At 41.8% G+C, this 26,450-nt stretch overlaps 1 protein-coding gene across 2 annotated transcripts in view; it reads right to left on the reverse strand.

The window, feature by feature from the left end:
- SORCS2 (sortilin related VPS10 domain containing receptor 2) overlaps positions 1-26,450 on the reverse strand; it is an 862,853-nt gene that overhangs the window by 353,337 nt on the left and 483,066 nt on the right. For both annotated transcript variants that reach the window (XM_075857659.1, XM_075857651.1), the window contains exon 3: positions 20,846-20,945. In XM_075857659.1, the coding sequence (XP_075713774.1) occupies positions 20,846-20,945 (100 nt within the window). The remainder of the gene's footprint in view (positions 1-20,845; positions 20,946-26,450) is intronic.

A 26,450-nucleotide genomic window follows, 5' to 3' on the forward strand; every position in this document is an offset into this window, starting at 1 on the left:
AGATCTTGATGCTGCGCTGAGTCCTGACGTCACGGCGTCACAAAATTATGTGGACTGCGCGTAATGTAGTGACGCTGAATGGCCCTTGGAGATGAAGAGGACCCAACTCAGGAGCGAGGAAAATAAGTATAACAATACTTTCTGCTGGGGCCCTGTATGATACAGGGCCCCAGCAGACAGTATTACACATAATAGGATTAGATACAGGCTGTATCTGAGCCTATTATGGGTGATACTGTCTGCTGGGCCCTGTATCTCATCCTATTATGTGTGATACTGTCTGCTGGGTACTGTATCTAAGCCTATTATTTGTGATACTGTCCAGTGGGCCCTGTATCTGAGCCTATCATGGGTGATACTGCCTGCTGGGCCCTGTATCCGAGCCTATAATGTGGGATACTGTCCTCTGGGCCCTGTAATTAACCCTATCATTTGTGATACTGTCTGATGGGCCCTGTATCTAAGCCTATAATGTGTTATACTGTCTGCTGGGCCCAGAATCTGAGCTTATCATGTGTTATACTGTTTGCTGGGCCCTATATCTAATCATATTGTGTGATACTGTTTGCTGGGGCCTGTATCTAATCATATCGTGTGATACTGTTTGCTGGGGCTCTGAATGTAAGCCTATCATGTATGATACTGTCTGCTGGACTGCTGTATCTAATCCTATCATATGGCAGAGCTATAGGGATCATAGTCATAAATATATTCATTGGACTATTCACCCCTAACAGTCACATTAATTGGAAAAACCGTCGAACACTTCACTTTTTTATTGCTGACATTTTATTAATGTCTCATGTAAATATAGTCTGCGTATAATTTGGCTCACTATAGCGCATATTACTCCTTAATAATGTTGCCAATTTTGGCCATAAAGATCAGTAATATTGTTTTTCCCCCGGTGTTCGGTTGGACATTACTTTTATTTTTTTTATCAATGCAGCCATATGAGGTCAGGGAAAATGTTGATAGCATTAAATTTATTTTAAGAGAAATTAAAGAAAAATGCATAAAATTTGAAAAATGAAACAAAACAATGGGTGAATTATACTGTGTGGGAGCAATATGGGGCAGTATACTGTGTGGGGCACTATACTGTGTGGGGGGCACTATGGGAACATTATAATGTGTGTGTGGAGACAATGTGGGGACATTTTTACTGTGTGTGGCCACTATTGGGGCATTATACTGTGTGGGGGTGGACCATAGGGGCATTATTCTATATAAGGAGGTAGTATGGGGCATTATACTGCATTAGAAGGCACTATGGGGGAATTATACAGTGTGTGGGCACTATAGGGACATTATACGGTCTGGGGGCACTGTGTGGGCATCATATTGTGTGTTGGAAGGTATTATGGGGGCATTATACTGTGTGGGGGCACTATGGGAGAATTATATTGTGTGTGGGGAGGCACTGTGGGGGACATTTTTACTGTGTGTTTCCACTATTGGTGCATTATACTGTGTGGAGGGACTATAGGGGCATTATCCTATGTGTGAAGGCACTATAGGGCATTATAATGCATTAGGAGGCGCTGTGGGGGAATTATACTATGTGGGGGACACTACTGGGGCATGATACTGTGTCGAGGTACTACTGGGGCAGGATACTGTGTCGGGGCACTACTGGGGCAGGATACTGTGTCGGGGCACTACTGGGGCAGGATACTGTGTCGGGGCACTACTGGGGCAGGATACTGTGTCGGGGCACTACTGGGGCATGATACTGTGTCGGGGCACTACTGGGGCAGGATACTGTGTCGGGGCACTACTGGGGCAGGATACTGTGTCGGGGCACTACTGGGGCAGGATACTGTGTCTGAGCACTACTGGGGCATGATACTGTGTCGAGGCACTACTGGGGCATGATACTGTGTCGGGGCACTACTGGGGCAGGATACTGTGTCGGGGCACTACTGGGGCAGGATACTGTGTCGGGGCACTACTGGGGCAGGATACTGTGTCGGGGCACTACTGCGGCAGGATACTGTGTCGGGGCACTACTGGGGCAGGATACTGTGTCGGGGCACTACTGGGGCAGGATACTGTGTCGGGGCACTACTGGGGCATGAAACTTTGTCGAGGCACTACTGGGGCATGATACTGTGTCGGGGCACTACTGGGGCAGGATACTGTGTCGGGGCACTACTGGGGCAGGATACTGTGTCGGGGCACTACTGGGGCATGATACTGTGTCGAGGCACTACTGGGGCATGATACTGTGTCGGGGCACTACTGGGGCAGGATACTGTGTCGGGGCACTACTGGGGCAGGATACTGTGTCGGGGCACTACTGCGGCAGGATACTGTGTCGGGGCACTACTGGGGCAGGATACTGTGTCGGGGCACTACTGGGGCAGGATACTGTGTCGGGGCACTACTGCGGCAGGATACTGTGTCGGGGCACTACTGGGGCAGGATACTGTTCAGGGGAACAAAGGGAACTGGCTGTTTATGGTCAGGGATTAAGCAGCGCTGATAGAGGAAAGTCCCAAACAGAGTACCCCCTCTTTGATGTCCTAATGGAAAGTTATTTTAGAAATACAACAACCCGTTTAATATAAAACAAAGAGTATTGAATCATTTGAGTGATTTGAATTTACCTTATGAAGAGTAATGAACGTCAGAACATGACCAGAAACAGAACCTTTAATCAGTGTTTATGTCTCTTGAAGCACATAAGACATTCATTTCCTAATAGAATTGTTGCTGATTATAAGAACTGCAATAAAAATGTGTTCATGCAACAAAACGGGAGAAATGTTGACCTTTATTGTAATGCGCAGATGTAACTTCATTTACCAGACGTGGAAAAAGTCAGATCAGCTTGTAGCCGGCACAACAAGTCGACAAAATTTGCGCAGCTGTTCTCCCAGCAGACTGACATTCCTGTGGTCTGTGTCCCCAGGCATTGCCCAGCTGCAGGGAACAAACCTTCCATCTACGCACATTTCTCTGCTTCACCTATCATGTTGAAAAATTAATTTAAAGGGGTCTGAATTGTCAGGAAATGTACTTTTTAATATTGCTGACCACCAGTAGAGAACATCTGCACATCTGTCGCCTAATTCCCGTATGAATAATTGGTTTTACATAAAATAACTAAAGTTCTTAGTTTCTATCTCGTTTCAGAAACAATTTTACAAACTGGAAAGAGAAGATGTTATGCGGATGTTTCATTCGACTTTGGTAGCTTCACTATTAAACCAGCAAACAAAATATTTGTGACATGTACAGATGTAGCCATCTTTATCTTGACCTTTTATCGCATTAAACGCACAATGGCAAGAATCTTTAACTTGACTTTTTCAATGGCTTTTGTTGTGTGATATCACGCTGCAGCAAGTTATCAGAGTCCAGATAAACTTGGCTACATCTGTACAAGCGCTGCTGCTGAAATTAACTGGACCGTAGTGGTTGTCTGGTTTAGGAAACTCATTATTAAATACTTTATTAGTAAATTCTCAGTTAATAGAGCAGATTCCTTGCTTCGGATACTCATCAAGTAGCCATAGCAGAGACTGGTTACAAAGACTGACTGTCATGCTAGAAAATCCAACACGTCCCTGTATCAACTGGACTTGGATTAATATTAATGGATACTGTGTAATGCTTAATTTATCCTGAGATGGCGCTGCAGTGAAATTGAACACTTACTGCCACGTTTACTTACCGATTACACTGATCACTGGGGGTCCTAGCAGCCGGACACACAGGGTTGAATTAATTATTGTGGGTCCCTCTCACAAAAAGGGATGGTCCAAAGCCGACAACCCCTTTAAGTCAAGATAATGTAGGTGAGCTGCAGTACTAGACGGCAGTATGGATGCGTGTACCGCTGTGTCAATACTACTGTGAAAGAGTTTGGCGTTCCACACTCTACACTCTGCTTAACAGTGGGGTTTCCCTGGGGTGGGACCGCTACCAATCACGCATTGATGATATATCTTAAGGATAATGTAAAATCCTTGAAAACTCCCCCCAGATTTTCCATTGTAACATATTTTGCAATTCTGAACAGAAATTGGCACCATTTACTTAAGTCCCTGTACATAATGGGCTCACAATCTAATTTCCAACACATACACACTGGGGACAATTTCATAGGAAGCCAATTTACCTATCACTGGGTTTTTTTGGAGTCTGGAAGGAAACAGGAGAATCTGAAGATACCCACACAAAAAAGGGGGGAACATATAAACTCCATGCTGATGTTGTCCTTGGTTGGGTTTCAACCAATGCTGCAATATAAGAGTGCTAACCACTGAGCCACCCTGCTCCCCTTTAACCACTACAATATTTATGACAAAAAAAGACTAATGTTGAGCTATTTGTAGGTACAGTGAAACCTCCCCCAGAAGACCACCCCTTTCAGAAGACACCCCCATCCAGACCAAATTTTCCTGTGACTGATCTTACTCACCATTATGGTCTTTGGAAGTTGCCCTTCTATAAGCAAACCACACCATAATCTGAAAAAAGGACCACTTTTGTTAGGAACTTTTTTAGTGGTAATACTTTTGAAAGGACCACAAATTGGCAGAAGAAGGGGATGGTGGTGCACACGTCATGCTGCACTGAACAGCCTGCAGGATTGCTGAGCAAGGGAGCCTGCAGACTGCCACTGGGATGTCAAGGAAGCAATGAGGGGGAGGACAGAGCCTAATTGGGGTCTAAGAATGAGGGGAGCCAATTGGGGTCTAAGAATGAGGGGAGCCATGCTAGTGCACTGTACTGTATAAAAATGAAAGCGGGAGCAATGCTGGGGACTAGGAATGAGAGGGGAGCCCTAATGGGGGCCATAAATGAAAGTGGACCATGCTGGGGATGAGGAATAAGAGGGGAGCTATGCTGGGGACTAGGCATGAGAGGAGGAGCCATGTTCGGGAATAGGAATGAGAGGAGGATCCATGCTGGGGACTAGGAATGACAGGGGGAGCCATGCTGGGGACTAGAACGAGAAGGCTGTTTGTTTGGGACTGTATATGTTTGTTGACTGCGTTACACAGTTTAACCTGCATTCTGTGTACGTTTTTCTTTGAGAAGAACACCCCCATAAAAGATAATTTTTCTGTGCAATTTTTGGGTGAAAAGGTTTCACTATAAAATAATGGCAAATTTTAAAGGGCTTGGCTTGTCCCATTAGCATCACTTCTTTCCATATGTCCTATAAGAGAATATGTACATCATAGAGGATAATCCCCTGCATGAGATTTTTTTTAGCCACAAGCGACACCTGCTAAGGTAGAGTCATATTGAATGGGCACCCTGTAACATTACATTTCTCCGACCCCGGCTACTGCAAGAGAAATGTGTGTCCATTTTTCCTGGTGACAACAGCTGATCGCTAGGACTGATCACCAGCATCAAAAGAAGTTGTCTTGATGAGGAAACCTCTTTAAAGCATACTTGCAGTGATATGGAAAAAAATAAATCTGGTTTGTGCCATAGGGATTACAGCAAAGTTATTTTTCCCCAAGTTACACAAATGTACATTGCATTCACTTCTGTGAAAAGAGGAGTCTAATTCCTCCCTCCGTTAAAAGGACCTGTCAACTCTCCCGACAAGTCTTCGTAAATATTTGTATCCCCATGAAATAACAATTCTGGAGCATCTTTTCTCAGTTATTCCTCTGTTATCCTTCCAACATACATACAGTACATAGAGTCATATACAACCCTCTGTAGGGTGTCTTGCAGTGACACAATATTTGGTATGGCTACAACACAGGATGTGCTTAGCACGGACTTCCTATTGTTCTGCAGATACAGACATATTTTACTAGACTTGTGCGTGTTGAAGATATATCCGTTAGTCCATTATATCCGTGTCTAGGAAAGCTGGTGGGCATCCAATTTGGCCACCGTTACAAGTTCCAATTGGGCAGTCACCCAGCTTTCCTATACTGAGGAAGTATCACGTCATTATTAGGCAGATTTGCCATTCTGGAGTCTAAGAAAGCTGGGGGACAACCCTTGTTCGAGATATTATGGCAGCCATATTGGTTGTCACTCAGTTTTCCCAGAAACTCGTGTAACTAGGGAAGAATAATATAGACTTTTTATTTGCTGTTTATGTATTATTTTTGCATAGGAGGGAAATGGTTTTTACATTAGAGCAAATTTTTAAGATTTCAGTAGGGCCCCATAATAAGCCTGAGATGCGGATGGATAATTGAATCAAAATGTTCGTACTACTTTGCTACTACTAAAAAATAATGAAGAGGTGATAATTAAATTAGCAATCCTGCATTAAATCTCAAGTACAGCAAATGACCTACATAGCCGAGATAAAAGCACATTTAGGCTATGTTCACACGGAGTATTTTGGGGGAGGAATATCTGCCTCAAAATTCCGTTTGGAACTTTGAGACAGATATTCCTCTCCCTGCACACCGATTTTCGCGGCAATTATCGCGCCGTTTTTCGCCCGCGGCCATTGAGCGCCGCGGGCATAAAACAGCGAGATATAAGCTTTCTCCTGCCTCCCATTGAAGTCAATGGGAGGTCGGAGGCGGAAGCGCCCGAAGATAGTGCATGTCGCTTCTTTTTCCCGCGAGGCAGTTTTACTGCTCGCGGGAAAAAGACGCCGACGCCTCCCATTGAAATCAATGGGAGGCGTTCTCGGGCCGTTTCTGCCGAGTTTTGCGACGCGGTTTCCGCGTCAAAAAACTTGGCAAAATACCCCGTGTGAACATAGCCTTACATTACCAGGCTGGCGGTGCCCACTGCTTAACCTCCACACATAGAATGTGCTAATGTCATTTGTACACACGTCAACCCGAAAAAAAATCTCGAACCCCGCTCCATCACTTCTTGGTAGAAGTTATACACTATATGGCCAAAAGTATTGGGACACACCTCTTAATCATTGAATTGTGGTGTTTCATTCAGTCCAGTTGCCACAGGTATATAAAATCCCGCACCTCGCCATGCGGTCGCCTTTGTAACACCGTTGTAACAAGTCAGTTTGTGCAATTTCTTCCCTCCTAGGTATTCCACAATGAACTGAGTGGTTTTATAGTAAAGTGGAAGCATTTATGAATCACAGAAGCTCAGCCACGAAGTGCAGACCACGTAAAGTTACAGAGCGGGGTCACCGACTGCTGAGGCGCATATTGCATAAAAGTCGCCAATGCTCTGCTGACTCAATAATTGCAGAGTCCAAACCTCCTCTGGTATTAACATCTGCACAAAAACTGTGCCCGGGGAGCCATTACCGAGCAGCTGCATGCCAGCCTTATATTACCAAGCACAATGCCAAGCGTCGGATGGAGTGGTGTAAAGCAGCCGCCACTAGACACTGGAGCAGTGGAAACGTGTTCTGTGGTGTGATGAATCACGCTTCCCTATCTGGCGGAATGATGGACGAGTCTGGGTTTGATGAATGCCAGGAGAACGTTACAATGTATGTCGAGCATCTAGAAAGTATCAGAAAAGATACTATTCATTCACAGATGTAATTTGAAGCTCCTGAGCCACAATTCAATATCTGTAGCCAAGTCCCCACATATCGTGTTATTTGTAAACACGTGAGAGAAACGGAGTCATGCACTATTGGATATAATTATGAAAAATATCAAATCTTTATGAATACAAAAAATACTATATAAAATCACATACTAAAGAGGATCCCATGAATACAGAGCTATACAAAGGTTGGACTATCAGTGTCAAAGTTGTATGCAACACAGTGGTGTATTCCATGTCGGCAAATAGTAAGCAAAAAAAGGGGGTATAAGCTAAAATGTGTAATATGTTATACGTAGGTGAAACTACACTTGACTTAAGAAATAGGATTAACCAACATGGATATACATTTCATTGCAAACGTTTGGACTGTGAGAGACAGCTACGATTCTGTATCATTGATACTGTTCCCTCCTGAGGCGAGGCAGGGACAGAATACGCTTTCTTAAAAAAGAATTAGAATGGATTTTTTGGTTAAATACTTTAAAACCCCATGGTTTACATATTGACTATAAACTAGGTAGTGTGGTTTGATGGGGGTGGTTTGCCCTCTGGTCTCTGACAGGCCTGATTTTATGTCCGATAATGTATAGGATAGAATAGACAATAGAAATAATGATTACAACAAGTTCGCTCTCCGCGTTTCCACTGCGTTAATTCATAAAATTGATTGATTCCACGACCAAATGTTGAAGGTGCTTGAAGATACTCCCAAAGAAACCCTGAGTCGACAGCAGGCATACCAGGCAATAGCTATGACTAAGGACCCTAGCGGTCTGAAACGCGTAAGCGTGGTCCCGGGATTTTTGTTTTAATCTTGCTGTTTTTAAAATGACCGAATAAAACCACAATTTTTTATACTGCGTGCTGGATACACCATTCATTGTCCACTTCAATTGCCATAGAATAGACAATGTCTTTTTTACGCTTGATGATAATACATTTATTATTAATCTGTTTGATGTGATTCATTGATATCCCTTTTCTCTTTTGTAATCATGAACTCACAAATCCTCCTTTTACTGTCAATGTGCTTCTGATATTGAAAACCTGCCTATGGAACTCCGGACACATCATAAGCTGCCCTGATGTAAAATATGTCTAATGTGATTGCCGATTTAATGGCCTTTTTGATCATGTCCACACGGATTCAGTGTTTTTTTCAATATACTGTATGTAATAGCCATCTCTGTACATGTTATTTCCCATTGTTTTCTTCTTTATAAATTTTAAGTAATGGACACTATTTGAGTGCAAGGGGGATGTTTTTATTTTATTTTACTCTTTAGCCAGCCGTTGAGTGTGTTAGTTTGGCCGGCACTCTGACGTGAACCCCTGAACTGTCCCTTGGTTGCCGATGCCCGGGTGAATCCTGCTGTGCTATCTGCACATCTGAGATCCAGGATGCATGCTGGCTACTGAGACGGCTTGGTATCCTTGTGAAAGGGACCACCCGGCTCGGTCTGGGATGACATATGGGTATAAATACGGCTAATAAGCTTATATTTTTACATTTCTATACACACTGAATAGCTAAATAAAAGACTTTGTTTAAGAACATCCCCACTTGTGCACCATTATGTGATGCTTCAGTATGATATAAGAATACTCCTCCATGGGTTCATGTACTGGATGGGAATGAGGTATTTGCCCATTCCCAAGATGGCTGCGGCGCCAACATTTCCCTCTTCGCGCATGCGCGGACAAAACAGACTCATTGGTTGTTTCTTTTTGTTACCAAGACACAGGGATTGAACACTTAGGGTCTGATCACACGACCTCTTTTCAGACATAATGGAGGCGTTTTACGCCTCGAATTACGCCTGAAAAGACGGCTCCAATACGTCGGCAAACATCTGCCCATTGCTTGCAATGGGTCTTACGATGTTCTGTGCAGAAGAGCTGTCATTTTACGCGTCGCTGTCAAAATACGGCACGTAAAATGACGGCTCGTCAAAAGAAGTGCAGGACACTTCTTGGGACGTTTTTGGAGCCGTTTTCTCATAGACTCCAATGAAAATCGCTCCAAAAACGGCCGTACAAAATGCTGTGAAAACGCCGTGAAATACGCGAGTTGCTCAAAAAACGTCTGAAAATCAGGAGCTGTTTTCCCTTGAAAACAGCTCCGTATTTTGAGACGTTTTTGACTGCGTGTGAACATACCCTTAATTGCAACGAATGTGTGGATACCGCTGTCATGACTAGTAGATGCCGTAACTTGGCTTCAACCCATGGGGCTTCATGACTGCCTATTAGTAAGTTTATAATTACAATGTGTTAGTATGTAAATGTGATTGACTAATTACACATGTATAAGGGATTATATGGATCATCTCATGTATTTTTTTGAATATGTATTTTTAGCACTTTGGACTTTTTGTTCCCGTATGGGAGAAATATTTTATATTATGATTCACGTTTTACAATTTATATTTATGCTACTTTTTCACTTTAATGAATCTAATCATGTCATATTTGCCATATGGGTGAATCATTTTTTTTTTGAGATGTGGAGTGTTGCCTGTCTTTTGGATAGATCGATCGATCGATCGATTGATCGACAGGCAGACAGACAGACAGACAGACAGATAGATAGATAGATAGATTCGTAAGGCATGATGCTCATGCACCTCTATGGCTCTATTAAGACTTTGTAGATAACAGAGCTGTAATACAACCGCTTGCATAGGCTTTTTGCTTATGTCGTAGTCAACTATTTTTTTAATTGCTTTTAAAACCAAAAACATTTAAATGCAATTGAAACTTGAGTTACTTTACACTTAGATAATGTTTTTGCTGATCGAAGCATAAATAAGTGAATGCACGGGGGAATCTCTACACTTTAATTTTCACCTGCAGTAAATCAGCCGGGCTGGTACAACTCGCCAAGTCTGACAATGATTTTTTTTAATAACTGCATTACTTCCGGTAAAAGAAAAGAAAGTATAAAAACAAAAACACGTAGAAGCACAGGCATTCTGCTGAATTGGTGAAAACTGGAAAAAAAAAGTTCAAACCATCATGTGCAACAACTTTGCGTTAAAATTTGACAAATTTGGAAAGGGGCCAGAAAAGTGAGTTTGGTCTCCAAGGTGACTTAGTCTAGGCTGCATTTGTTTAAAAAAAAAAAAAGGGAAAAAAGCTGCAATTTTGGTGTAAATTTACTTTTGTTAATAGCAGGCATGGGTTTTATTTAATCTGAGGCGTTTGTTTATCTGGCTATTAGACAGTTCAAAATGGGGCACATTTATTAATGGGTGTTCACCTTTTAATAAATTTGGCGAAAATAACTTAATCTATCTCCTTTATTAAGACTGGCCTAAAATACACCAGTCTTAGTAAATGTGGGTCATAATTTACAGCTATTTAGTTACACAAATTACATATCCGAACAAGGGTAACAGCTGCGTAGAATTTGTATGTTCTCTCCATGTTTGTTTGGGTTTTCTCCAGTTTCTCCAGTTCCCTCCCACACTCCAAAAATATACAGATGAGTTAATGGGCTTCCTATGAAATTGGCCCCATTGTATATGTGTGTGTATATATGAGATAGGGAGGATAGATTGTGATTCCCAGTGAGGACAGGGTATGATAGAAATGGTGAATCTATGTACAGCGCTATGGAATATATAAGCAATGAGAATTTTATCAATTTATACCTTCACTTTTGAACATTATTTTGTTTTATTAGTTGTATCTTTATGAGAAGCAACTTTGCAGGTTACAGGCTAAACAAGAAACAGACTTAGGCTTCGTTCACACCTACGTTGGGACTCCGTTCATGGGTTCCGTCGGAGCTTTGCGTCAGGGAAACCCATGAATGGAATCCGAACTGAAACCAACGGAAACCATAGGTTTCGGTTTGTCCCCGTTGTGTAAGGGTTCCGTTATTTTGACGGAATCAATACCGTAGTCCACTGCACTATTCATTCAGTCAAAACGACAGAACCCTTACACAACGTGACAAACATTTGCACCGGAACCGTCCGTCACCATTCAAACCTACGGTTTCCATTTGTTTCAGTTTGGATTCCGTTCATGGGTACCCCTGACGTAAAGCTCAGACGGAACCCATGAACGGAGTCCCAACGCAGGTGTGAACGAAGCCTTAGCTGAGATGCTGTAATGTAACGCACTCTACTTAACTGCATTATGGTAGAGTTAGGTTCAGATTTATTACTACACAGTAGGCCTAAGAACATCACAGAAAGTTTAATACAATTTTCCAATATAACTTCTGTATTAATTCTTCACAGTTTTCAAGATCTCTGCTTGTTGTTATTCAGTAGGAACATTCATTGTTTTCTTCCAGTGGATAAAATTCTGTCCATGGTCATGTGATGGATACACAGGTACTGGGATTGTTACAGATTGTGTATCAGAGCTGTGTCTTGTAATGATCCCAGCACCTGTGTGTCCATCACATGACCATGGACAGAATTTTCTCCACTGGAAGAATCTGGAGGAATCTTGAAATCTGTGAGGAATTAATACAAAAAGTATATTGGAAAATTGTATAGCTTTTAACAAAAAATAACATTAATTTTCTGAAACAGGACAACCCCTTTAAATGATAGAATTCTGGTTGACTACAATCACCACTAGGGGGAGCTAATCACATACGGTTTATACATTTAACGCAATAATAAAGAAATATTATGTAAGCTCCCTCTGGTGGTGGCTGCAGGCAGCAAGAAATGTATAATTTAACTCTATGTGCATATAGGAGATTTGGCGCTCTGCATCAGTGAAAATGAGTTCCAGCCACTATAAAGATATTTAATTAAATGAATCAGCAACTAATCTTCAAAGATCTTCATATACGAACACTTATGGAGAGAAAGTCAATCAAACTTTAAAAACATTGTAGCCAATAGGAGCTGTAAATTGCAACTATTGAAATTTGTAATTGGCAATGATCTATTGGGGGTAAATTCAATTCATCCAAGCTGTTATACAATCTAGTAGGACATAAAATTGAAGATTCAATAAAACACTGATTATAATTTTTGCCTTGCAGCACTGGCATCTTGGTTTGATTATGATCAGAGTGCCATCTGCATTGAGATTGTATCGTCAAGATTTTCAAAGTGAAGACATTGGATTACAGTAGTCATGCGGAACCGTCACATTTGAGAGCTAAAAATCAGTGCGCTATGTGCTTAAGCCTTATGGTAAATGTCCACCCTAAATAGGTCCAAAAATATTTGCTGATTAATTTCTTAATATATTTTATAGTGCTTATACATTTCTGATACGAAACTCCAAATCCCTTGCATAGAAATAGAGTTAAATAATAAAATTTTCTCTAAATGCAGCCATGTTAGAAGGAATTTAAGAGCTTACTGCTTAAAAACAACAACCAGTATGCAATAAACTCCTATGCTCCCCCTAGTGGTGACTACAGGTAGCCTGAATTTTATTATTTAACTTTGAAACTCCATCCCCCTATAATGCTATTAACAAAATGAAATTGATTAACACAAAATGTTGGCCCTAAGAAGGATATGCAGCTGAAAGATAGACCTTTACTTTACAGTTTTTGTCCAGTTTCAGGCAAATTAATGTTATTTTTTGTTGCATAAATAAAAGTTATACAATTTTTCATTATACTTTCTGTATAAATTCCTCAGAGTTTCTCTGCTTGTTGTTATTTATCAGGAACATTTATTGTTTATTTTGAGCGTATACAATGCTGTCCATGATCATGTGATGGACACACAGGTGCTGGGATCATTAGAAGACACAACTCTGATGCACAAACTGAAACTGTAACGAGCCGTGCACCTGTGTGTCCATCACATGACCATGGACAGAATTTTATCCACTGGAAATAAAAAATAAATGTTCCTACAAAATAACAACAAGCAGAGATTTTGAAAATCATGAAACAGAAATTATATTGGGAAATTGTATAACTTTTATTGTTAAAAAAAAAATTACATTAATGTGCTGAAACCGGACAACCCTTTAAGGTCGGGTTCACACATCGTATATTTGTTGAGGATTCTGCAAAGAAATTTCTCAGCAAAGTATAGTACAGTGTGTATTATGTCCTATCTTTTCCAAATTTTCGCTGCAGATTTTATGCTTTGCATATGCAATTGATGAAATCTGCTACCAAATTCATACATGCATGCAGATTTTGGTGCAGATTTTCAGGCTAGTTACACAGTGTATATTTTTAGTTTTTATTTGAAGCCCCCCAGGCTCAGTCACTCTCAGATGCATCATCCATCGCTCTTGCTTATCTTCTCTACACCTGGATAAAGACTTGTGTTTCTTTGTGCTCCTCTGATACCAGACTGACAACTGACAACTCTCTACCTCCCACCAACTTCCGTTGCTTTCTTCTTATCTTCACACAGTCAGATCTCTCGCCCTAAAGCTTTTCCCATTTCTTTGGTTTATTTGGACGCCTGTGCCTGGAACAAGGGAATCTATCCTATCCACCATCCTAATGGACAGGTACGGTGTCGGCTTCCTATCACACGCTTATCTAGCCATATAGCATAGCGATTGTCAGAGGTGACTGCTAACTGACAGCAATGCACTCGCTGCAAGATAATGGCTTTTCAATGTGCAGTTTTGTGCCTTCCTGAAAAATACAACCTGTCAGCAGTTAAGACACAAGCAAGTTACAGGGGAAAAAAAAACATGTTAATGGTCTGAGCAAAAATATCCAGCGGGTCTCATGGGAAAAGGATGAAGAAACCATGTGAATTATTCACTACGGTGACTCCAGATCTTGGGGACCGGAGTGGTTTCACTTGTCAGACCTGAGCTCCACTGCTACATTATCACATCTGTAGTTCTGTGAAATCTGATCTGCTGGTCTGGAACCGCTTGATAAAAGGTTAACCAGACCCAAGGTCTGTCCATGTGCCAATTAACTTGCCCTACCCTTACTGCAGCTGAGGGACATGCATAATAGATGGCATATTGAAATACTGAGGAACATTGCCATTTATAGGACTCGGTAGTGGCATTTTATCAAAGTACTCACAAAGATAGTGGATCCAGTTCTGCGCTAACCAGGTCACGGTGTCTACAGAACTCTTTTGTCTTTCACACTCAACCCACTCATGGTGGTATGGTCTTTTCCTGTTAGATCCCTGGGTCAGAACAAACAGAGTAGTCACTGTTTGGCGGCAGATGTATTACTGAGGATAGCTGAGGGTCAATACTAAGAATGTGGTCAGATATAATAAGAATTAGCCAAATATAGCCAGAAGACAGAGCGTGGTCAATATCAGTGTCTAACGAGAGCGTCAGGCCCCAATCTGAAGGGGGAAGACTGGAGCAAGGTCAGGATTAGGAAGGTAACTATACGAAAAGATACCGCACACCGGAAACATTGAGGTGCAGGCAAGGTCTAAAAGTGCAATATCATTGGGAGATGCCAGAGGTGTAGCTAAAGGCTCATGGGCCCTGGTGCAAAAATTTAGCTTGGCCCCCCATGCAAAATTAAAAAAATAATTTTGAGTTGCGTCAATGACCCTCTTAGTGACCCTTTACACAGTAATAGTGCCCCCCTTTGTGCGCCACTAGGTAATAGTGCCCACACAGTAATAATGCCCCCACAAAGTGATAGCTGCCTCTATGTGGTCCCAGACAGTAAACATTTTCACTTTGTGCCCAACTGTAATAACACCCAATTTGTGCCCCACAAGGTAATAGTGTCCCTTTTGTGCGCCCCAAAACATGGACCCCCAGCATGGACCCTACCAGTATAGACCCCTAAATCAGACCCATATCAGACATTAAAAAAAAGGCATTTACTCACTGCCTCGGATCTCCATAAGCTGCACAAGGACTCTTCTGCATCACATAGAAGGTTCTGAAACTGGACGTTGTGTGCTTCGTCACATACAACGTCCTAACTCTGCCAAGTGTCATGGTTTTCTATGTGCCGTAGCAGAGACCTTGCCTATTTGGCAACCTGTGTGGATCCAGGGCCCCCCTTTCCCTCAGGAACCCCTGTGACCGCAATGGGGCCTGCAATAGCGTTACAGTAACCTGAATGGGAGGACGGTGTATGAGGACTAAAGAGATTGACCTTCTAAAGAAATCTTAAAGGAGTATTCCACAAAAAAACAGGTTTTTATATCTATCAAAGCTTTTAAAAATGGGAGCACTTACTGATAGCAACCAATCAGATCACTTCTTTCATATTCTAACCTACTTTATAAAAATAAGAGATGCAATCTGATTGGTTGCTAAAATCAAGGCACCCCAGTCTTATCCACACTATTTTGTCGACATGAGGCCCCACACAACCTTGTATGTGATTTCTATGATGCTTAAAGAGGTAAATCAATTAAAAATATTTTACAACACTTCAGACTGATATCTTAAAACGGGACTTTCCAAACTTTTTCTTCCTAGACCGCGCTAGCCAAACCATGGACCTCACCAGCAGTCAGCATCCATGCCAAACAAGTGAAATGTCAGCCACGGTGCCCTCAGTATCAATGCCCATGCCCCAGAATCAGCCAGAGTCTCCATTCACCTTTTCCAGTCCTCTTCTGCCACAGGAAGGAAACAACCTGTACCCTTCTGTGCCAATCTGCATAAGTGAACCGTTTCTTGCATAAAGCAATCCGTGATGGATCAGGTCGGTGATCAATTTGCAAAAACTTCAGTAATACATTTAATGGAGGTTGATTACTGCTGCGGCCCCTTCCAACTCATTGGTAGACCAAAGAAGCAAATGAGTGCAAGTGAATGTAGTTCCAGACAAGCGACAAAAAAAATGGTGGTATGGTCCATTGCATGCCGTATTATGGAAGTATTCTACCCTAGGAACAATGCTTCTAGCACAGAATATAGTACCGGTTTCTCACAATATGATGGAATACGGAGTCCCTACGACTACCTAATAAGAGTCCCCTTAGGGACTTTACGAGCCACCATACAGGGTTTGTGCACATTACATTGCCGTGTATGTTCTCTTTGGTGTATTGGAAGTTTAGATGGACATACCATTATTAGGGGTCATTAAACAAATCTCCAAAGCCAACTCAATCTGAGGATACAGCATGAAGGAGATATCTGTTATAACACATCGGAGCGTTAGTCATCTCTACAGAAAGTGTCTATAAATTGTTTTTTAAAAAAAAATCAATGACTTTGATACACGTCAGACCTTCTTAGCCTTTACTTGTAAAGATGAGTTTGTCTCAATTCACACAGCACATTACCAGATCACTCGCCTTACAGGATAAATATTGCAGTGAAGGCTTTTCATTGACCTCCTTTTCACCCTACTACACCCCATCAATATTACACCAGCGATTTGTTTCTTGTATATGGGAAAGTTTAATAGGGTTGTGTTAAAAGCTTCGGCATGCACGGTGTGGTTTCTTCTGCTAGTAAATAGTATTACAGCATCTTAAGTGTTATAATATACTGTAGTTTCTATATAATATTCTGCACTTTATCCAAAATGTCCTTAGTATTATGCAAAACTCCAAACACAGATGGACAGCGATAGATACTTCAGATGTGACACTGTAGGATATGTTTATGATATATGAACGAAAAACCTCTGCAAACTTTTCACTAAGTACAATAGACCATTAACCAGCTAGGGGGGGGGGGCAGGCGGGGCATGTGCCCCGGGCGCAGCTTAGAGGGGGGCGCCAGTGCCCCCTCCTCCTGCACTATAATTGTACCTGTGTCGCAAGGACACCGGTATAATTAGAAGCAATGAATGACCGGGCACGTTCTGTGCCCGGCCATTCAGCGCCTTTCCACGAATGAAGCGTACCTTTTGTACCAGTGACGCTTCCGTCGATGAAAGGCGCTGACTGACTGACAGGGAAAGTCATCCTGCCCAGCCAATCAGCGCCTTTCATAGACGCTGCGTTCAACCCCCAGGAGACCTGCGCATAAGAGAGCAGGTCTCCATGGCTGCCGGACGGCGTGGGAGCTGGAATAAGGTGAGTTTGAATTGTTTTTTTTGTTTTTTTTAATTGTAATAAAAGTGTGCGGCTGTATCTACAGGGGGGACGACTTTGTCTACGGGGGGACTTTATCTACGGGGGGACTTTATATACGGGGGGGACTTTATATACGGGGGGGACTTTTTCTTCACTGGGGGGGGCTTTATCTACACGTGGGGGGGGTGTCTATCTACAGGGGGGGCTATATACTGGGGTGGGCTATCTATGGAGCACCATATACAGGGGTAGGCTATAGCTACAGGGGGGCTATATAGTATATAGCCCCCCCCTATAGATATAGCCCACCCCTGTAGATATCGCCCCCTGTAGATATAGCCCCCCTGTAGATATAGTCCCCCTGTAGATATAGTCCCCCCTGTAGATATAGCCCACCCCTGTATATAGCCCACCCCTGTATATAGCCCACCCCTGTATATATAGTCCCCTGTAGATATAGTCCCCCAGTAGATATAGTCCCCCTGTAGATATAGTCCCCCTGTAGATATAGCCCACCCCTGTATATAGTATCCCACAAATATCTCCCCTATAGTGCTCCACAGAAAGCCCACCCCTGTATATAGCCCCCTTGTACATATAGTCAACCCCTGTATATAGTGCTCCACAGATAGCCCACCCCTGTATATAGTATACACAGGGGTGGGCTATCTGTGGAGCACTATATACAGGGGTGGACTATCTAGTGGAGCACTATATGTACAGGGGTGGACTATATGTACAGGGGGGCTATATACAGGGGTGGGCTATATGTGGAGCACTATATACGGGGTGGGCTATCTGTGGAGCACTAAATACAGGCGTGGACTATCTAGTGGAGCACTATATACAGGGGTGGACTATATGTACAGGGGGCTATATACAGGGGTGGACTATATGTGGAGCACTATATACAGGGGTGGGCTATATGTGGAGCACTATATACAGGGGTGGACTATATGTGGAGCATTATATACAGGGGTGGGCTATATCTACAGGGGGGCTACATACATGGTTGGGCTATCTGTGGAGCACTATATACAGGGGTGGGCTATATCTACAGGGGGCTATATACAGGGGTGGGCTATATCTACAGGGGGGCTATATACAGGGGTGGGCTATCTGTAGAGCACTATATACAGGGGTGGACTATCTGTGGAGCATTATATACAGGGGTGGGCTATATCTACAGGGGGGCTACATACATGGTTGAGCTATCTGTGGAGCACTATATACAGGGGTGGGCTATATCTACAGGGGGGCTATATACAGGGGTGGGCTATATCTACAGGGGGGCTATATACAGGGGTGGGCTATCTGTAGAGCACTATATACAGGGGTGGACTATCTGTGGAGCATTATATACAGGGGTGGGCTATATCTACAGGGGGGCTACATACATGGTTGAGCTATCTGTGGAGCACTATATACAGGGGTGGGCTATATCTACAGGGGGGCTATATACAGGGGTGGGCTATCTGTAGAGCACTATATACAGGGGTGGGCTATATCTACAGGGGGCTATATACAGGTGTGGGCTATCTGTAGAGCACTATAGGGGGAGTTATTTGTGGGACACTATATACAGGAGTGGGCTATATGGGGGCACTATCTACAGGGGGCTCTATGGCAGGCACTATCTACAGGGGGCACAGTGTGTGTGTGGGGCACGGTGTATGGTGCTATTATAATTAGAGGTGCAGTGTATGGCACTATTATATTTAGGGGTGTAGTGTGTGGTATAATGAGAACTTTATATTTATTTATAGGTGCAGAAATGTTGGTAAAGTGAGAAGCTGAAGACATGTGAGCGGCAAACTGCAGAAATGGGCTGTGACCGGGAGAAGTCATCATAGAGGTCTGGACCGGATGGAGAAAAAGAACTCGAATCTGAGACGTCACCGGTGAGTCACTTAATGTAAATGTTCACTCTGCCTCTAATCAGCACTGTAGTCACTGTATGATCTGCAGCGAGATGATGGGTGGTATGATTATGATAGGATTTATTTTTGTGAAACAGCATCTCCCAGCATATCCTTACCATTGTTCAGGCCATGTTGGGAGCTGTAGTTTTACGCCGTACACACCTACACATCAGGGGTTGCACTAAATTGAGCTGTATTTGTGCTGGTGTTGTATTTATGTACTGAGCTTGGTTCTGGTGTTGTGTATAGAACCATATTGCTTGTAAGATGTACAAATGTGTTACATAAAAAGCAATGACACGTCGATTGGTAGAGAAAACAAACACGGCGAGGGGGAAGGAGATGTCGGGAAAGAGGTTGGGGGGGGGGGGCGCCAAACTGAATCTTTGCCACGGGTGCTGGAGAACATAGCTACGACTTTGCATTAACATTAATGACACATCCAGGAAAACAGTGATGTCATAGCATCATACAATGGTTACCAAGGGTGGTCAGTGATGTCACAATATTATAAAATTATTCTATAAGTCAGTGATGTTACTGTATAACACAATACAATCTATGCATAGGTCCAAAATCAGTAATATCAACATATTGTACAATGGGTGGATAGGATCAAGATTATGTATGGTTAGCTCAAAGAGGACCTCTTGGCTCTGCTGACATGACTGTTTTAGTAAATACTTGCATTTTCCATTAAATACCAATTCTGGAACATCTTTTCTGAGAACTCTGCCATTACTCTGTTATTCCTCCTGGAAATTCATAAATAAATTGAAAACCGGGTGTTACCATTCCCTTGTCACTTTGACACCGTCCAATCAGAGCTGACAAAGTTGTCCTCCAGATTTGTTATTTCATGGTGAACGCAAGTATTTACTAAAAAAGACATGTCAGTAGAGCTTTTAGTAAGTGATGCCACAAAATCAGAGAACATTTACTTAAAATCTGGAAGACTGGTCACACAAAGTCATGCTATTTATCCAACAGTCCACGTCTTTGATGTCCCCAGACCATCATATAAAAACTTAATAGGGTCAGAGGTGATGATGTCATAATGTCAGACACTCATAGTGTAAGGGTCACAACTTCATAGAAACTTAAGTAACCCCAAGGTCAATGACATCACGAGTTTATATAGTGCGCACGGGGGCCGGGGTGGCACCAAATTACACAATGCACAGGTGTAATACTTATCCTACAGATATGGATCTGAAAATATACACAAGGACAGGAGCAGTAACAATAACAGTGGAAGTTTTGGCAACCAACTAGGACATGGTCCAAAGTAAAGTAATATCTCATAGTATCACATATTACACAGACATCTTACAGAAAATTGTCCTTTATGAAAATCACAATTTGATCTCAAGAAAATGTTTTATGCCACCGGACCCCAAAACAAAATCTGGGTGTAGAAAATTGTCAACATATTGTAACATCAACATCAGCTATAAAGTGAATAATAAGAACATTGTAGATTATAGGGCTTCCACTCACCTTCTTCTTGTTCGTGGGGCAGATGTAGAACTTGTCAATCACTGTGGTGACCCCAGGCTGCAGGTTAAGCTTTGTATATGTAGTTCCATAATCTGAAGACCTGGTTATAGAAAATAATGAGATATTGTCAACTGAAAGTCCCATTAAGATCTTTGAACAAATTCAGGATTACACTATACTCACACATAATCTGTATGTGCCTATAAAGGATATATATAAGACCTAAAGCTGACAATATACATTAGATGTATGTCAGCCAAACCAGCCGCTTTAAGCAGGATCGTTCGGCTAAAGTGTATGGCGGGGTCCCGACTCTCCCTTGATGGCAGATGTTAGGGGATATGTTGGGACGAGTCTGGCAGCGGCTTTCTCCCTGAGAACACATGCACGCTCGGGCGGATGGAATAGCTGTCGACCTAACAATTTAAAATGTATGGCCAGCCGAAGGATTCGTACACTGGTGTATTATGGCTCTGAATTGTATGGAGCTATAATACGACACATTTTGAAGTCTATTGTGCTTTCGTATGCCTCTAATTCCATACACGCATGCTCCACCGGAGGCCATATTACGGAGGTATCATTGCTTCTATGGGAAAATATCTCCACAATACAGTGCTGTATGGCGGCATCACAGCGGTAGATGCAGTGCCTATAACTCACTACTATAAAGTACTGTGCCCCCTTACAGAGTCCATGCACATACAGATGTAGCCGTCTTTATCTTGACTTTTAAATTGAATACACAGCGTCAAGAAACGTTAACTTTTTCAATGGCTTTTGTTGTGTGATATCACACTGCAGCAAGTTGTCAGAATCAAGATAAAGATGGCTATATCCGTACCTGGTCGAAGGTCTGATTAATATTTAGGGGTCTGGTCTGGGGTCTGAAGAAATGTATGGGTCTGGTTGGGGGTCTGAAGTAATTTATGGGTCTGGTTGGGGGTCTGAAGTAATTTATGGGTCAGGTCAGGGGTCTGAAAATTACTTAGGGGTTTGGTCTGGGGTCTGAAGTAACTAGGGGTTCTGGTCTAGAGTCTGAAGTAATGCAGTGGTCTGTTGTCTGAAGTAATGAAGTGATCTGGTGTCTGAAGTAATGCAGTGGTCTGGTGTCTGAAGTAATGCAGTGGTCTGTTGTCTGAAGTAATGCAGTGGTCTGTTGTCTGAAGTAATGCAGTGGTCTGGTGTCTGAAGTAATGCAATGGTCTGATGTCTGAAGAACGCAGAGGTCTGTTGTCTGAAGTAACACAGAGGTCTGTTGTCTGAAGTAATGGAGAGGTCTGGTGTCTGAAGTAATCCAGTGGTCTGGTGTCTGAAGTAATGCAGAGGTCTGGTGTCTGAAGTAATGCAGAGGTCTGGTGTCTGAAGTAATGCAGTGGTCTGGTGTTTGAAGTAAGCAGAGGTCTGTTGTCTGAAGTAATGCAGAGGTCTGGTGTCTGAAGTAATGCAGTGGTCTGTTGTCTGAAGTAATGCAGAGGTCTGGTGTCTGAAGTAATGCAGTGGTCTGGTGTCTGAAGTAATCCAGTGGTCTGGTGTCTGAAGTAATGCAGTGGTCTGGTGTCTGAAGTAATGCAGTGGTCTGGTGTCTGAAGTAATGCAGTGGTCTGGTGTCTGAAGTAATCCAGTGGTCTGGTGTCTGAAGTAATGCAGAGGTCTGGTGTCTGAAGTAAGCAGAGGTCTGGTGTCTGAAGTAATGCAGAGGTCTGGTCTGGGCTATGACTAAGAGCCAGTGCGGCTCGAAACGCCTAAGCGTCATTTGTATTGCTGAAATGATCGTAATCAAATAATGGAGAAATAAAAGTGGAAATTGTTTAACAGAGGTCGTGCTGGATTTTTGTGTCTGGGTTCTGTAGTAATGTAGGCGTCTGGTCTGGGGTCTGAATTTATTTAGAGGTTTGGTTCTGGGTCTGAATTAATTTGGGGGTCTGGTCTGAGGTCTAAATTTATGGACTTTAGAAACAAGGGGCAAAAGATGTCTCTGCATATAAGGCTATGCTCACACGCTAGACTAAAAACGTCTGAAAATACAGAGCTGTTTTCAAGGGAAAACAGCTCCTGATTTTCAGATGTTTTTTGTGCCACTCGCGATTTTCACTGCGTTTTTCACGCCCGTTTTTGGAGCTTTTTTCAATAGTGTCTATGGAAAATGACGCGTAAAAAAACGCAGCGAAAACCGCTCCGTCGGAACAGAATGCCGTTTTCCCATTGAAATCAATGGGCAGATGTTTGGAGGTGTTCTGCTTCCGATTTTTCTGCCGTTTTTTGGGCATTTACGGCCCAAAAAAAGGCCGAAAATAAGCAGTGTAAACATACCCTTATTCTGCAGTTGTCAGAAGAAGTCGTCCAAGTAATCTAGGCTGGATGGAAAAGAAAAATTAACAACTCCAATCATCTGTGAGTATCTGGATATAATAGTTATTTATTCTACCTGCGTCTGATCAGTACTGTAGTATCCTGTACAGTATGCAGTGTGATAATACTCTACAGAGTGCCTGTGTAGAACTGGTATCTGACCACTATATGGTCACTGTATATTATAATATTGGTTATATTGGTCTTTGTATGGCGGTAGTGTATATCTGCCCCTGATTGATAAAGCGAGTACACACCTGTCCATAAATGTGTGACCAGAAAAAGCTAAATTACTTTTTAAACCCCCCCCCCCCCCTTGTGTCAGAGGCTGGGCCCACCGAAGGATCCAGTCCAGTCCTATCATGGTTGCGATTTACTTGGGTTATATAAGGAAAGAAAACCAGAATCTTTTTTTCCCCAAAAACAGTGCCACTCTTGACTGTCTTGTACTGCAGCTCAGCCCTATTTAATTAAACTGGACTGAGCTGTAATACTAGACACGGCCTTGTATAAGAGTGGCACTGTTTTTTTGGGGGGAAAAAAGGAGACCTTTCTTCCAGTTCTGCACAAACATTGTATTCCGTGTTCAGGATTTTTACTCATGGTTTTCCCCAATGGAAGTCACCCACATGGGATAAGGGCATGCTGGTTCTGGTAGTACCCTTCCATTTTTCTATTTTATAGCTACAGTAACTTTATGTATGGTTTATGAGCACATTAATTTCACTGCAGGTATAACTTTAACTTTTGCTATATTGTGTTACACAGCCTAGTGTTATTTTATATATTTGATATTACATCTATGCTACATTGGCTTCCTCTCCTGGCCAAACCGCATGAAATTGTGGTGGGGTCTGAAACCGCCACCCATCATAGAATAATTAGCGCTGTAGACAAGATGAAAAAAATGTGGTGTTTGAGAAAATGGAGAATATGTTATCCTATAGTGCAAAACCTCATACAAAAATAATATCATGCCATGTGCTGAACCAAAAGAAAACATTATTTTTTAATATTCATGCTTCCCAGAAAACATATATTTTATCGACATGGAAACTTGAGTCTCCTTGTTCACTACAAGGCTTAGTTTTCCCACCGTTTTTCTAATACTATATTTATTACTATGGCATTCATTCTTTTCAGTACAGAAGGTCACATTTCTTATATTATATATTGATTCATCAGAAAATGGGAACCACCGGCTGTAAAAATCTGATATGTGAGATGATTTGAATAATTCTCTAATGGAAAAATACAATAATTTTTATAAAAAGGAAAAAAAAAGCCACTAAAAACTAAATATTTATGAAAACCAAAATGCAAAAAGGTACTAAAAATATATAAATCTATACATAAAACTGCAATATAATGTGGAATTTCACAAGGCCAGAAGACTGAGCAGAGAGAACCACTTAGGAGACTCTGATTAATCTTAGGTCTTCACAGGGAATTTTGGTCATGTGAAAGTTGCTATAAAATGTCAGTGTTTCCCTGCTGGAAAAAAAGTTGCACGTCAAAAGAAAGAATTTAGTCAGGGTCGCAATTCTTTCTATCATCGCAAGTGAACCACAACTTTTTTCCCCACAAACTTCTACGGGTGCTGCATTACTGCTCTGTACAACGCGGAGGTTGTATGAAGGTGTAATACAGTCATGTGAATAAAACAGATATTTCGTTAACATTTTATTTTTATACTTTTTTATGACCATCCGATAGTCCAGAAAATGTGTTAATGCGGGAATTCTCAGGTTCCACTGATTGAGAATTAAATGTTGTAACTTCTTTCCACTGCAGCCATTTTTTGGTTTTTCATTTTAGATTTTTCCTCCTCACTTTCCAAAAGCAATAGCTTTTTTATTTTTCTATTGATACAGTCATATGAAAGCTTGTTTTTTTACGGAACGAGTTGTAGTTTTTCATGGCACCATTTATTGTACCATATAATATACTGGGAAACTGGAAAATATGTCTTAGTGGGGTGAAATAGGAAAAAAACAGTGATTCCTACATTGTTTTTTAGGTTTTGTTTTTACGGCGTTCACCGTGCAGTAAAAACGACATGTTAATTTTATTCTGCGGGTCAATATGATTATGGTGATACCAAATTTACATATTTTTTTTTATGTTTTACTTCATTTACAAGGAAAAAACTAATTGTTCAAAATGAAATTTTGTTTTTGTATCGTCATATTCTGAGAGCCATAATTTTTTTATTTCTACTTCGATTGAGCGGTTTGAGGGCTTTTTCTTGCGGGCGAGCGGTAGTTTTTATTAGTATTATTTTAGGGTACATAAGACTTTTTGATCACTTTTTATTCCACTTTTTGTGGGAGATGAGGTTACCAAAAAGAAGCGATTCGGGCGTTTTCATTTTTTTTTTCGACGGCGTTCATTGTGCGGATTAAATATGGTCATATTGTAATAGTTCAGACTTTAACGGACGCGGAGATACCAGTAACACAAATTTATTTTTTTTACATTGCTTTTGTAAAATTTTAATTTGTTTTTTAACTTTTAATATTTTCTTTTTTTTTTTAATATATATATATATATATATATATATATATACACATAAAAAGTTTATTTAACTTTTTTATTAGGCCCCCTAGGGAGACTTGAACCAGCGATCGCTTGCCTGATACACTGCAATGCTAATGTATTGCAATATATTGGAATTTTTACATGCACTGCCTATTACAGGCAGGGCTTAATAGGAGCACAAGGATGGCAGACTTGGGGGCCCCCAGGCTGCAATAACAGCAGTCGGCATCCCGCGAACATGTCGAAACGGGGGGCGATGGTACATCAGCTTATAGAGAGGTCTCAGTCCGTGAGCTCCATACTTCCCCCCCCCCCCCCAACCTCCGCTATATATAGCATAAACCTATTGGTACATGCAGGAGAGGAGTCTAATTAGTATACATATAAATATACACTATACTAGTGCCTGTACGTAAAGGCTAGACCTCAGTGCGCCAAGTAACCCTTGGTGTGTTGCCCTAAACAACTAATATAAACCTATAGAATATAGGGCACAATTAACACAGATAACTTGAAAAATGTATAAATTTTATTGAATATTACAACATTAAAAAATGAGTCATACTGAGCATAAAACACAGAAGACGTCTGACAACATACAGAGAACATACACAAAAAATAGTAAATGACAATGTCACGGGTATCGGTATATGTCTGTCCCTAGGTAATATTAGCCTTATAACTGGTGGTTAAAGCCCCTATGTATTTAAGC

The sequence above is a fragment of the Rhinoderma darwinii genome, chromosome 1 (assembly GCF_050947455.1).
Source record: "Rhinoderma darwinii isolate aRhiDar2 chromosome 1, aRhiDar2.hap1, whole genome shotgun sequence".
Taxonomy (NCBI): Eukaryota; Metazoa; Chordata; class Amphibia; order Anura; family Rhinodermatidae; genus Rhinoderma; species Rhinoderma darwinii.